At 42.4% G+C, this 13695-nt stretch overlaps 1 protein-coding gene across 1 annotated transcript; it reads right to left on the minus strand.

Annotated features, from left to right (window-relative positions):
• Positions 1 to 6784: 6784 nt before the first annotated feature.
• LOC118397529 (2-hydroxyacyl-CoA lyase 2) lies at positions 6785 to 13391 on the minus strand. Its single transcript, XM_035792401.2, has 14 exons — positions 12693 to 13391; positions 11979 to 12180; positions 11684 to 11811; positions 11224 to 11474; positions 11032 to 11131; positions 10770 to 10867; positions 10549 to 10685; positions 9176 to 9310; positions 8947 to 9061; positions 8596 to 8765; positions 8328 to 8398; positions 8133 to 8204; positions 7932 to 8037; positions 6785 to 7776 (listed from the first exon to the last, which is right to left on the minus strand). The coding sequence occupies exons 1-14, from the start codon at positions 12795 to 12797 to the stop codon at positions 7598 to 7600; spliced, it is 1869 nt and encodes a 622-aa protein (XP_035648294.1). The 5' UTR covers positions 12798 to 13391; the 3' UTR covers positions 6785 to 7597.
• Between the last annotated feature and the right edge of the window lie 304 nt (positions 13392 to 13695).

The following is a 13695-nucleotide window of genomic DNA, read 5'->3' on the forward strand; positions in this document are numbered from 1 at the left end:
TTTTCCTGGACTTCCTCTCCCCAATGGCAGTACCATTAATCATCATAGCTATAAAGGCTGCAAAGTCCACCTTCTTAACTTTGAACATATCTGGGTCCTGCTGTTGAACGGCAACCCCTGCAGCCTCCAGTGAAGGCCTATCCACCACTATGGATTCTTCAGAAGCACCAATCGAACCATCAACCCTTTTAACAGCAGCTGCATATGAAATGCTCTGGACAGCCCTGACTTTGGCCACCTCATTCTCTTCCACCCTTGTTAGGCATTCCAAAGACGTGGCTTCATGGTTCCCACCACAATTGCAAAAGGTCATATTTTCAACACTTTTAAAACACATGATAACAGTATTTTCCACAACTTGAACATCTCGGCTTCTCCCTTCAGCAAAAACTTTAAAATGTCCAAAAGCTTTACAATAATCACACTGCATATATATATATATATATATATACAGTGGGGCAAAAAAGTATTTAGTCAGCCACCAATTGTGCAAGTTCTCCCACTTAAAAAGATGAGAGAGGCCTGTAATTGTCATCATAGGTCCACTTCACCTATGACAGACAAAATGAGAAGAAACAAATCCAGAAAATCACATTGTAGGATTTTTAATGAATTTATTTACAAATTATTGTGGAAAATAAGTATTTGGTCAATAACAAATGTTTATCTCAATACTTTGTTATATACCCTTTGTTGGCAATGACAGAGGTCAAATGTTTTCTGTAAGTCTTCACAAGGTTTTCACACACTGTTGCTGGTATTTTGGCCCATTCCTCCATGCAGATCTCCTCTAGAGCAGTGATGTTTTGGGGCTGTTGCTGGGCAACACAGACTTTCAACTCCCTCCAAAGATTTTCTATGGGGTTGAGATCTGGAGACTGGCTAGGCCACTCCAGGACCTTGAAATGTTTCTTACGAAGCCACTCCTTCGTTGCCCGGGCGGTGTGTTTGGGATCATTGTCATGCTGAAAGACCCAGCCACATTTCATCTTCAATGCCCTTGCTGATGGAAGGAGGTTTTCACTCAAAATCTCACGATACATGGCCCCATTCATTCTTTCCTTTACACGGATCAGTCATCCTGGTCCCTTTGCAGAAAAACAGCCCCAAAGCATGATGTTTCCACCCCCATGCTTCACAGTAGATATGGTGTTCTTTGGATGCAACTCAGCATTCTTTGTCCTCCAAACACGACGAGTTGAGTTTTTATGAAAAAGTTATATTTTGGTTTCATCTGACCATATGACATTCTCCCAATCTTCTTCTGGATCATCCAAATGCTCTCTAGCAAACTTCAGATGGGCCTGGACATGTACTGGCTTAAGCAGGGGGACACGTCTGGCACTGCAGGATTTGAGTCCCTGGCGGCGTAGTGTGTTACTGATGGTAGGCTTTGTTACTTTGGTCCCAGCTCTCTGCAGGTCATTCACTAGGTCCCCCTGTGTGGTTCTGGGATTTTTGCTCACCGTTCTTGTGATCATTTTGACCCCACAGGGTGAGATCTTGCGTGGAGCCCCAGATCGAGGGAGATTATCAGTGGTCTTGTATGTATTCCATTTCCTAATAGTTGCTCCCACAGTTGATTTCTTCAAACCAAGCTGCTTACCTGTTGCAGATTCAGTCTTCCCAGCCTGGTGCAGGTCTACAATTTTGTTTCTGGTGTCCTTTGACAGCTCTTTGGTCTTGGCCATAGTGGAGTTTGGAGTGTGACTGTTTGAGGTTGTGGACAGGTGTCTTTTATACTGATAACAAGTTCAAACAGGTGCCATTAAATACAGGTAATGAGTGGAGGACAGAGGAGCCTCTTAAAGAAGAAGTTACAGGTCTGTGAGAGCCAGAAATCTTGCTTGTTTGTAGGTGACCAAATACGTATTTTCCACCATAATTTGCTAATAAATTCATTAAAAATATTACAATGTGATTTTCCAGATTTTGTTTCTCATTTTGTCTGTCATAGTTGAAGTGTACCTATGATGAAAATTACAGGCCTCTCTCATCTTTTTAAGTGGGAGAACTTGCACAATTGGTGGCTGACTAAATACTTTTTTTGCCCCACTGTATATATATGTGTGTACAGGATCAGTCAAAAGTTTGGACACACCTACTCATTCAAGGGTTTTTCTTTATTTTTTACTATTTTTTACGATATAGAATAATAGTGAAGACATCAAAACTATAAAATAACACATATGGAATCATGTAGTAACCAACAAAATGTTAGACAAATCAAAATATATTTTATATTTTGCAGTCTTCAAAGTAGCCACCCTTTGCCTTGATCACAGCTTTGCACACATGGCATTCTCTCAACCAGCTTCATGAGGTAGTCACCTTGACTGCATCCACTTTTCCCATTACCTTCTTCACCATCCTCGTGACTTCAAAAGAGTTTCCCAAATGAACATCCTTATCCAAAAACGTACTCCAACAAGCAATGATTCATCAGCCTCATTTTCCACAACAATTTGAGCCCTTTTTGTTCCATTCTTGGACTTCACTGTTGTCCACTCATCTTTCTCACTAACTGTACTTGATGGGCTTTCAGCCTCAAACAACACTTCTGCTTCTGCAATCTCTGAACACCCTCCCCACTGGCTCTTTTCTTCTTCATCTTCTTCTTAGATGGGCTTAAGATGGCGGTTGGCATCCAATGTTAATGGTGCATTACCACCATGGGTATTGAATAAGAAACAAAACATTGCGGCAAAGGAGGAAAACATCATACAAAATACACATTTAAACACGTCAACTAACAAAACCCATCCCACTTCTTCAATCACAGTCCACTCCAAAATACATCCCAACACAGGCTCAGGGGGAACATTCATCAACAGGATTTATGCATGGCCTCGGCTGTGAAATCACGAAGGGCCCAAAAAACGTTCAGCTGCATTCACAATGATTCCAATTTTCTTAGACTTCTTCTCCGTAGCATTTCACCATCCCTCGGTTAATGAGAAACATTCACTGGTTGTTGTGGTTGTTCTATTACCATTGTTCCTTCCAATCTTCACACCGCCTCCAGATAGAAGACACGCTGGACGCTCCTTACCCTTGCCACCTCATTCTCCTAACAGGGCACTCCAGGAATTCAGGCGCATTTTCACCTCTGCAATTGCAACATTTCACTTCATCCGGCATACTATACTCTTCCCTTCTGCACACACTTGACACATGACCAAATATTTTACTTTTATGACACCGAAGGGTCTGGTGTGCACATAAGCTCTTACAGGGTATCTCTTGAATCCTAGCTTTATATGAGAAGGGATAGGCTCTTCATCAAATAACACTAGCATGGATGGAGTTAATTTCTTTTCTCCATCCTTCATTCCTCTTGAGGTGAAAGACCTTAATGATAATCTATGACCTCATGCTGTTGCATTGATTGCTGAGCGCTAATGGCATTTTAGATATGTTACTCTGTGTCACTGGTAGTCAATTAGAGAGGGAGACCATGCTAATTACTCACACTACTGATAAGGCGTTTTGTTGCCGTCCATAAACTTTTCCCAGACCTGCAATTGTGTGCATCTGTTATATTAAGCAAACCTACGTTTACTACCACCACCCTGGAGACAGAGGCATTCATGTTTCTGAGATTCTGTACTAGCACCATTCTGAAACTATGAGACTGACCTATGTTGCACAGTATTCTTAGAGTAATTCATTGGGACAGGATCCATATGAGAGCAAAAAGCATTTTCCTCTAATGGAAGAGGTTTCAGCTCTCTCATAGGCTCATAGCCACAGCCTGAGAAAGGGCACAGAAAATGTATGATGTAAATATAGGACGCTGCATGACCAGGTGGGTGTCAGGGGGAAGTTGATGTATAAAACGGTTAAGATAAGGGTTAATGGTGCTTTCAAGACAACTGGGAACTCGGGGGAAAAAAACTAAATCGAATCATGACGTCAGTTATCTACAGGTCGGAAAGTCAGCGCTCTAGAAAGATTTTCCGACTTGGAATTCTGAGTTTTATGATCGTTTTCCCAGTCGGAACTTTTTTTTTTCTTCAGATTTCCCAGTTGTTTTGAACTCACGGAAGTCGAAAATGTCCCAATTACCTGCTCCCAGTTGTTTTGAACACGGCATAAGGTTGGGTTAGGTAAGTGTTATGATCGAAGCTCGTTTTATCCTGAGTTCGCAGTGGTTTGAAGGGAGTGAGGTCGGAAGTCTGAGATTTCCGATTTCCCTGTTGTTCTGAACGCCGGATTAGGGTACGGAGAGACATACCAAGGATCCTTCTCTGGGACTCCCAGCCAGTGTGTAATAAGAGAATAATAAGGAGGTCTACAGGTGCAGTCTTGTGAGATATGGATTAACACTTCAAAGAGGAGAACATACAGCTTGAAAATGAGCAATGAGAAGACCACTGTTGGCCAAATAATCATTCATCATACCTCAGGCAGACCTACAACTGCTCTTCAATTTGCTTCGACCAACAGGACCAAAGTAAACAGTTAGGGTATGATGATCCGAATTGTATTATTAATATGTACTTGTAGACCATGAAAACGGAATCTAAAAGCAAACCATATCGTATTATCCAAAACAGTCCGACAATTAACAGTAGAACAATCATTTAATGAGCCTAGGTAGTATGGTAACGCAAGACTAGCATGTTTGTGACTATATAGCCAGAGACATATAGAGATCTGTCACACACTTGTCGTAACGATGGTCAGTATCTCAGAATTAGACAATCAATATATCTGGTCTCAAAGGCACCACTGAATAGAGCCAGGGAAAAATCACTATACATTTACATTCTTCTCTTTATTGCAATGCTAAAAATAACAACTGTCCCTATAATCCCACAGCGTTGTGATTCCAGAACTGATGACTAAGTGCATTGGGTCATCATTGAAAAAGAAAAGAGGCATACAAGTATCACTGTGCTTACTGTATAAGATCAAATATTATATAATAAAAAGTAATCAAATACAAAATGCCAGTGCGGCAGATTGTCAGACCCAGATTCAAGGCAGGTGTCTTCCAATCCCTTTCCTTACAACGACCAAAACATTATGAATACTACATAGTGACTCAACTCAAAGCAAAACAGAAAATATTCTAATATTCCAATTTTTCTTAAAATATTCAAATATTTTTTTTATTTATTTCACCAGGTAAGCCAGTTGAGAACAAGTTCTCGTTTACAACTGCGACCTGGCTAAGATAAAGCAAAGCAGTGCGGCAAAAAACAACAACACAGAGTTACACATGGAATAAACAAATGTACAGTCAATAACACAATAGAAAGTCTATATGCAGTGTGTACAAATAAAGTAAGATTAGGGAGGTAAGGCAATAAATACACCGCAGTGGCAAAATAATTACACTTTCGCAAATAAACACTGGAGTGATAGATGTGCAGAAAAGGAATGAGCAAGTAGAGATACTGAGGTGCAAAGGAGCAACAAATATATAGAAATAAATCAAATAGATAACAATATGGGGATGAGGTAGTTGGATGGGCTATGTACAGGTGCAACGATCTGTAAGCTGAACTGATAGCTGATGTTCTAAGTTAGTGAGGGAAATATGAGTCTCCAGCTTCAGCGATTTTTGCAATTTGTTCCAGTCATTGGCAGCAGAGAACTGGAAGGAAAGGCGGCCAACGGAGGAATTGCCTTTGGAGGTGACCAGTGAAATATACCTGCTGGAGCGTGTTCTATGGGTGGGTGCTGCTATGGTGACCAGTGAGCTGAGATAAGGTTGGGCTTTACCTTGCAAAGACTTATAGATGACCTGGAGCCAGTGGGTTTGGCAACGATTATGAAGCGATGGCCTGCCAACGAGAGCATACAGGTCGCAGTGGTGAGTAGTATATGGGGCTTTGGTGACAAAACGGATGGCACTGTGATAGACTGCATCCAATTTACTGTGTAGATTGTTGGGGGCTATTTTGTAAATTACATCGCCAAAGTCAAGGATCGGTAGGATATACAGTTTTACGAGGGTATGTTTGGCAGCATGAGTGAAGGATGCTTTGTTGTCGATTCTAGATTTAAGTTTGGATTGGAGATGCTTAATATGAGTCTGGAACTGTCCAGAGTAGTGATGCTAAGTGGGCGTGCAGGTGCGGGCAGCGATCGGTTAAAAAGCATGCATTTAGTTTTACTAGCGTTTAAGAGCAGTTGGAGGCCACGGAAGGAGTTTGGGGTTGTACTTGGTAGATTCCATGATTATTTGGGTGAGATTGAGGGCATCTCGCTTAGATTGTAGGATGGCTGGAGTGTTAATAATTAAGCATATCCCAGTTCAGGTCACCTAACAGTACAAACTCTGAAGATAAACGGGGGGCAATTCATTCACATATGGTGTCCAGGGCGCAGATGGGGGCTGAGGGGGGTCTGTAACAAGCAGCAACAGTGAGAGACTTTTCTCTGGAAAGATAGAGTTTCTACTTTTAAAAATCCAACTGTTTGGGCAGACATGGATAGCATGACAGAACTCTGCAGGCCGTCTGTGCAGTAGATTGCAACTCCACCCCCTTCGGCAGTTCTATCTCAGTGGAAAAGTTATAAGGAGGTCTACAGGTGCAGTCTTGTTGGGGATGGAAATTCCAGAATTTTTGGTGGCCTTCCTAAGCCAGGATTCAGACACGGCTTGGTCATCAGAGTTGGCAGTGTGTGAAAGCAGTGATTTTTTTCTTATTTTTTCAGGGAGGCTTCTGACATGCATGAAACCAAGGCAAATGTAAGGTGGACTTCAATTTGCATGATCAGAATAATGCAGAATTCCTTAAAATATAAATAGAATATATGAAATAGTATGAGCAGTGTAATAAAATGTTATAATTTATTCAAGATTATAATGACCACTACTCAAATGGTAAAATATGATAACATCTTCCAGTTTAAATTCCTTGCTTTTTTTTTTTATAGAGCACTCCTACTGCATATAATTAACTTTTGAATCAACATCTTCTATTTGTGTATCCATTCTGTTGATTGATGTATATTATTGTATTTATTACCTTGATGTTAAACCTACAAATCCTCCTGTGGCTTGTAGCTTAGTGTATGATGCATTTTCATAAATATTTTTACATTTTACTAGGCAAATCAGTTCAGAACAAATTATTATTTACAATTACAGCCTAGGAACAGTGGGATAACAGCATTATTCAGGGGCAGAACAACAGATTTTTACCATGTCAGCTCTGGGATTCGATCTAGCAACATTTCGGTTACTGCCCCAACGCTCTAACCACTAGGCTACCTGCCACCAAATATCCCTTATGAAGGACATTTCATTCCAAAATTCACTTTTTTAGTTTTTTTAAATAAATGACCAGTTTCAAGGTAGAGTTCAGTATATCAATAGGCTATCCGAAGTCAATATACATTAATTGGTTAAAAGTGTATATAGCAAGGATCAAAAGGCTGATAAAAGGTTGAGAAGAATGAGTTCCTGAATTGTTGAGGTTCCCAGAAGTCACACTTTCCTTCTTCACCAGCAAAATGCAGCAGTTGTACTGTTCAACAGCATGTGAACAGATTTGGGTTTCTAGGCAAGGTGGGAAGGTTTTAGGACCCACAGGTCCAGACAGAGACCCCAGAGGTTGTGGCCTGTGTCTGAGCTATTCTACACAGAGATGGAACCCTCTCTGAAGTTGGTCTTCCCTATGAGAACATTGAGTAGTGTGGCTCTCCCCTCTCGGGTCTCCTTCTGTGCCTCTTTTATGATGTCATCCAGCTTGTCCTCATCCTCGCGACCAATAAGGGTGCCCTTGCCTCCATAACCATCTGCAACTATGTGGTAATCTAGGGAAGGGGAGAACAGAGACAGCATGTTGGATGTGTAACATGACATCCAAAGACATGACATGGGCTAGAAGAGACCTTGCATGTGTGAGTATAGGTACTAGAGATCCCCAGTATGGTGGCATTGGGGGTACAGTAGGCCAACATATAAAGACCTGTGAAGGCCAGGCCACAGGCCACGTTGCTGCCCAGGATGGGAACCTGCTCCCTGGCGATCTGGCTCCAACAGGCATCGTTCCCCACCAGAGCAATTACTGGCGTCTGGGAGAGAGAGGGACAAAGCAGATTAACTGGTCTGAATGCATGATTAGTTAGTTGATAAGTTGGTCTGAATGGTGAATTGGTTATTACTGTACCTTGTGTCTGGTAAAAGTGTCAAATTCTGCAACACTGTATCCCAGGGATCCATCGCCATAGATAATCCACACCTCAATGAGAACCTTAGTCAGCTCAACTCAGCCAAAAATGGTGTTTCACAACATGAACAAACCGAAAAACCTAAACCCGCATAAAACAGTGACGGATAAGGCCTGCTTGGTATTCTACTGTACCTCTGACTCAGGCCGACACAGCTTGGCTCCCAGAGCAAACCCTCCTCCAACACCAAGGGTTCCAAATGCTCCTGGTAGAATGACCAACAACATCAGGTAATCATCCATTAAGATATCAAGAATGTCACATGTTCAAATTAAATAAACAAGTCCTATTTGTTTTATTGTACATGTTAATACCCCTCTTACTCAAGTGACCACAATCCTATAACACATTTCCAAAAATATTGTCTATTTGTATTTAACACTGTCCACTGAGGATCTTGACCTGGATCCAGCCAGCGGAGTGGGCCCCTTGGTCTCATGATGTATGCAGCACTGCCCACGAAGTCGCCCCCATCCGCCACTATGATGCTGTCGTCAGCCATCAACTCATCCACACGGTGCAGGACACTCAGGGGGTTCAGGTGGCAGTCAGTCTTCTCATCAGCCTTCCCCCTGCACAGAAAACACAGAGCAAAACACACTTTTACAGGGAACTAATACAAACTGTACTGTTTGTGTTTGGTGCACTAGATGTACTGATTAATTTGCATGAAGGTTATTGGTTATGTATAAAATGAAAAAAAAACACAAAAACTGTTGGCTTTCTGCCCAACAGGCTAAATAAATTGTGTACCGATTAGCCTTCTCTTTGGTGACTTCTCCTGCTTTGAGCCTCTGTGGCCAGTCCTCGGGACATTTGTGGCCCACGAGGCCTTTGGAGAGACGGAGTAGGAAGGAGCCTGCATCTCCTAAAAGACAAACTGACATTTTTGTCTCCACAAGATCAAATAGCCAAACAGGAAGTGGCAGTGTTTTGTGAAAGCAAATAAGACTGATTGGACAATTCAGACAACAGTACCAACCCTGAATGGCCACATTGGGCTTCCAGAACATGTCAGAGTTCTTCAGAAGTTGAGTCTTATCTCTGTTGACAGCAATGATCTTGCTGCGCCTGTTCAGCACTCTGCCGTAGCTTAATCGGAAGTCACATACAGTTCCTGCAACACATACCACCATTGTGAGACAGCCTCAAAGACAACATAAATTGATTAAATGATTGTGGGGACTGTCTTGTTCGACTTCAGTTCAGCTATTGACATTATTGATCATAGTCTGCTGCTGGAAAAACTGAGTAAAGCCAGAGTGTCTATAGATAACTCAACACTCTACACGTCAGCTACAACAGCGACTGAAATGACTGAAACACTCAACAAAGAACTGCAGTTAGTTTCAGAGTGGGTGGGAAGGAATATGTTAGCCCTAAATATTTCTAAAACTAAAATCATTGTATTTGGAACAAAACACTCACTAAACCTCGACTAAATATTGTAATAAATAATGTGGAAATTGAGCAAGTTTTGATTTTATTTTATTAGGATGACTAAACTGCTTGGAGTACACCTGGATTGCAAACTGTCATGGTCAAAACATATTGATGCAGTAGTAGATGGGGAGAAGTCTGTCTATAATAAAGCGATGCTCTGCCTCCTTAACAACACTATCAACAAGGCAGGTCCTGCAGGCCCTAGTCTTGTCGCACCTGGACTACTGTTCAGTCGTGTGGTCAGGTGCCACAAAAAAGGACCTAGGAACATTTCAACTGGCTTAGAACAGGGCAGCACTGCTGGCCCTTGGATGTACACAGAGAGCTAATATAGTTCATATGCATGTCAATCTCTCCTGGCTGAAAGTGGAGGAGATTGACTTCATCACTACTTTTATTCATGAGAGGTATTGACATGTTGAATGCACTGAAATGTCTGTCTAAACTACTGGCACACAGCTCGGACACCCAACGATACCCCACCAGAGGTCTCTTCACAGTCCCCAAGTCCAGAACAGACTATGGGAGGCACACAGTACTACATAGAGCTATGACTACATGGAACTCTATTCCACAAGTAACTGACGCAAGTAGGAATAAAATAAAATAAACTTTATGGAACAGCTAGGACTGTGAAGCAACACAAACATTGGCACAGACACATGCATACACACTATAAATACACATGGATTTAGTACTCTAGATATGTGGTAGTGGTGGAGTAGGGGCCTGAGGGAACACAGTGTGTTGTGAAATCTGTTAATGTATCATTTTTCAAATTGTATAAACTGCCTTAATTTAGCTGAACACCAGGAAGAGTAGCTGCTGCTTTGGTAGCAGCTAATGGGGATTCATAATAAATACAAACAACTGTATGGAGACAAGATTTACAGATGGCAGTTTGTGTTTCACCTGCTAACAGCACAAGGTCTGCGTCCATTAGGGCACTTTTCCTGTTCTGTCTGATGTGCAAGGGACTGTTCCTACCCAGCATGCCACGGGACATTCCCCCCAGAAAGCAAGGGATACCCAGGGACTCCAGGGCTACCCTATAACAGGAAAAAATATATGGATTGGCATTGAATGGACCAGAAGTCTGATGATGTGTAATATAAATGTGGTTGTTGAAATACCTGATGTCGTCTGTAGGTGTTGGAGGTAGGGTTGCTTGGCTCCCCAGTAGGATAACAGGCTTCTTGGCTCTGCTCACCAGCTCTATACACTTTTGTACCTGATGTCAGATCACTAGAGGTTGAGCCACAAGGGTTACATAAAAAAACATGCATTCATGTCTATTGGAAATCTGTAACTGGCTAGTACGAACTGACGGCTTCTACCAAATTAAGCCTTTCTCACTGTTGTTAGAGAATGACTGAGGGTTAGAGTTAGTCTTGCCTGATCGTCTGTGGCCTGAGGGATGTGCACAGGGAGAGGTGAAGCATCTCTGGTTTCCCAGGCCCCAGCAAACAAGTTCTTTAGGTGATTGTGGAGGTACCTTATGGAAAAACATATACAGTATCTGTTACTTTCACAAATCACTAGGGATGTGTGAAAGCATGGACCAGCACAATCCTGCTGATCACTTACCAAGTGACAACTTTCCCCATTAGTCCCTTGGGAGGGTTTTTCACTCCGAACTCTTTGGACACCAGGTGGAAGGGGTAGAGTGTGTCAATGGGGAACTCTATGAACACAGGGCCTGGAGTTCCAGACTGGGCGATGGCCAGGGCCTTCCTCATCGTGGGGACGATCTCCCTCACACTCCTCACCGAGGCGCAGAACTTACACAGCGGCTTGAACAGGGACATTTGGTCAATGTCCTGCAGCGCTCCTCTACCCTGCACAACAACAGTTCTCAAAGAGGTCAAACCTCCACAATGGATAGGGAGAATCAATATGTATTGTGCTCACCCACAGTCACACAACTCTACAGTGCAGGATTATGGTCATTGTTGAGTCTAACTTGCTATTGCTGCGGAGCCTTAGTGTTAACGTTAGTACTAGGGTACCCCCATGCTGCTACACCAGTAAAAGGCCTGACTTTCACCTGAAGTAGTGTTGCAGCAGCTCCCCCTATGAGAAGCAGTGGAGACTCGGCCATCTGAGCGTTCTTCACTGCTGTGACTGTGTTAGTCAGGCCTGGGCCAGCAGTCACTGCAGCTACACCTACAGTGCCTGTTGGAGGGAGAATCAATGACAGTGTCAATGCTACAGTATGAACACATGAGTTGACTAGTGTCCTAAGCAAATTAAACCTGTTCGGAACGGTTCAGGTGGACATGGACAACTGTAATGCAAGGTATTTGTGATATCATAGTAGGTAATGTACCGTACTACTTTACCTGAGAGCCTAGCTACAGCATCAGCTGCAAAGACAGCAGTAGCCTCATGCCTGGTGTCCACGATGCGGATGCCCAGCTTCTCGCAGGCCACCAAGATGGGCGAGATGTGCCCCCCCACCAGGGTGAAGACAAATTTAACCCCATGGGCACGCAGAACCTCTGCCACACTCTCCCCACCATGGCGAGGGCTCTGAGTCTCAGTCTTGGGGAAGAATTAGAGGACTCAGGTAAAGGACTGAACAGGCAGATCTCAAATCAGGGTCAAGGACAGGGTATAATTTCTTTTAAATAACTGCAAAGTTCTGTCGGAAACTAGAAAAGGCCTATTGGTTATCTATAGATCACTATCTTGTATTTAGAAATGAACTGCATATTGTCCTTGTAGACCTAATGCTCCTTATGTAGCCTATTGTATAACTTCTGAAGAACCTGCACTGTGTCATGGCCTTTGTGTTGGATAGCCACAAGGCAGTTCAAAGTTCTCTCACATACAGTAGGGTTACCTTTCACCTACTCGATGAGTAACTGAGTCATATGTTGTTTCACTTAGGCTAGGTGAAGAAGCAAGTGAGTAAAATAACACTGTAGTGGGTATGAACAAGGTGTTTTGCTTCTGAGAATACCAGGCTGCACGTGAGTTTCACAGTTGAGACAGCAAGTGAGCAGGCCGACACCAAATTAGAATGTAACATTGTTTACACAGAAGTGACTTACCTTATGAAGAAACAACTGATACAGTAAACCAAGTTTATACGCTACAAATACTAGTCCACCGAAGGTAAAACCAACAGAGCACCCCAGCGCAATGGCAATCTCCATTTCCAAACGAAATGTGTCAAAATAATGAAGCGAGTACTAAAATAAAGCAGTATCCGTTTTGTGGATCGAATAGCTCTCCAGTTTAGGCTGCTGTTCATCCAATGCACAACCTAGTAGCAGTACAATTTATAAACATGCATTTCACAAGCACAATTTACTAGGCTACTGTGCAAGAAATGCGTGGAAAACCAGACTCCACCCGTTCGTGCAATGAAGCTAACCATCGAATTTGAAATTGAAATGACCGATGATCGCTATTGCTCAACGTTGTAACAAAGTTCAGCAAATGTCGCAAAATTACAATTGACAGTCAATAACGCAATGGTGCGCAACTACCGGAATCGTGAATAAGAACAGCGAGGAAGACCCGACGCGAGAGGGATAACTGGGCCCGAAATCTGTCCTCTCCAGCAGGTCGCGTTTTCTATTATTTTTCGCTCACCAAGAGAGTTTTTGAATGTAGGTCAATGAGTGTCGAATTTCGTTGTCAAAAAATTGCATGGCTTATTTGATCGAATATAAATTCCGTAATGATATGGTTGTTAATGGTGTACTGATATAAGTAGGACACGTGACATTCCAGCAACTTTGAGGAAAAACACTTTATATCGGAGTTGTGCCAGGTCATAACTAGTTACCACAGCCACAAAGTCATAAAGCACGCCCATTTCTACAATGTATCTTCTTAAAATGTGATTTTAAACCTATCCCTAATCTTACATTTTTACGATATAACCATTTTGACTACAACACAGATTAAACAAGTAAGAAAAATGAAATAGTAACACAATAAAATAACAACAAGACTATAAAGGAGTACCATACTGAGTCAATGTGCAGGGGCATGAGGTAGACGCAGCAAAAAAAGAAACGTCCTCTCATTGTCAACTGCGTTTAT

This window comes from Oncorhynchus keta, chromosome 18 (assembly GCF_023373465.1).
Source record: "Oncorhynchus keta strain PuntledgeMale-10-30-2019 chromosome 18, Oket_V2, whole genome shotgun sequence".
In the NCBI taxonomy this organism is placed as follows: domain Eukaryota; kingdom Metazoa; phylum Chordata; class Actinopteri; order Salmoniformes; family Salmonidae; genus Oncorhynchus; species Oncorhynchus keta.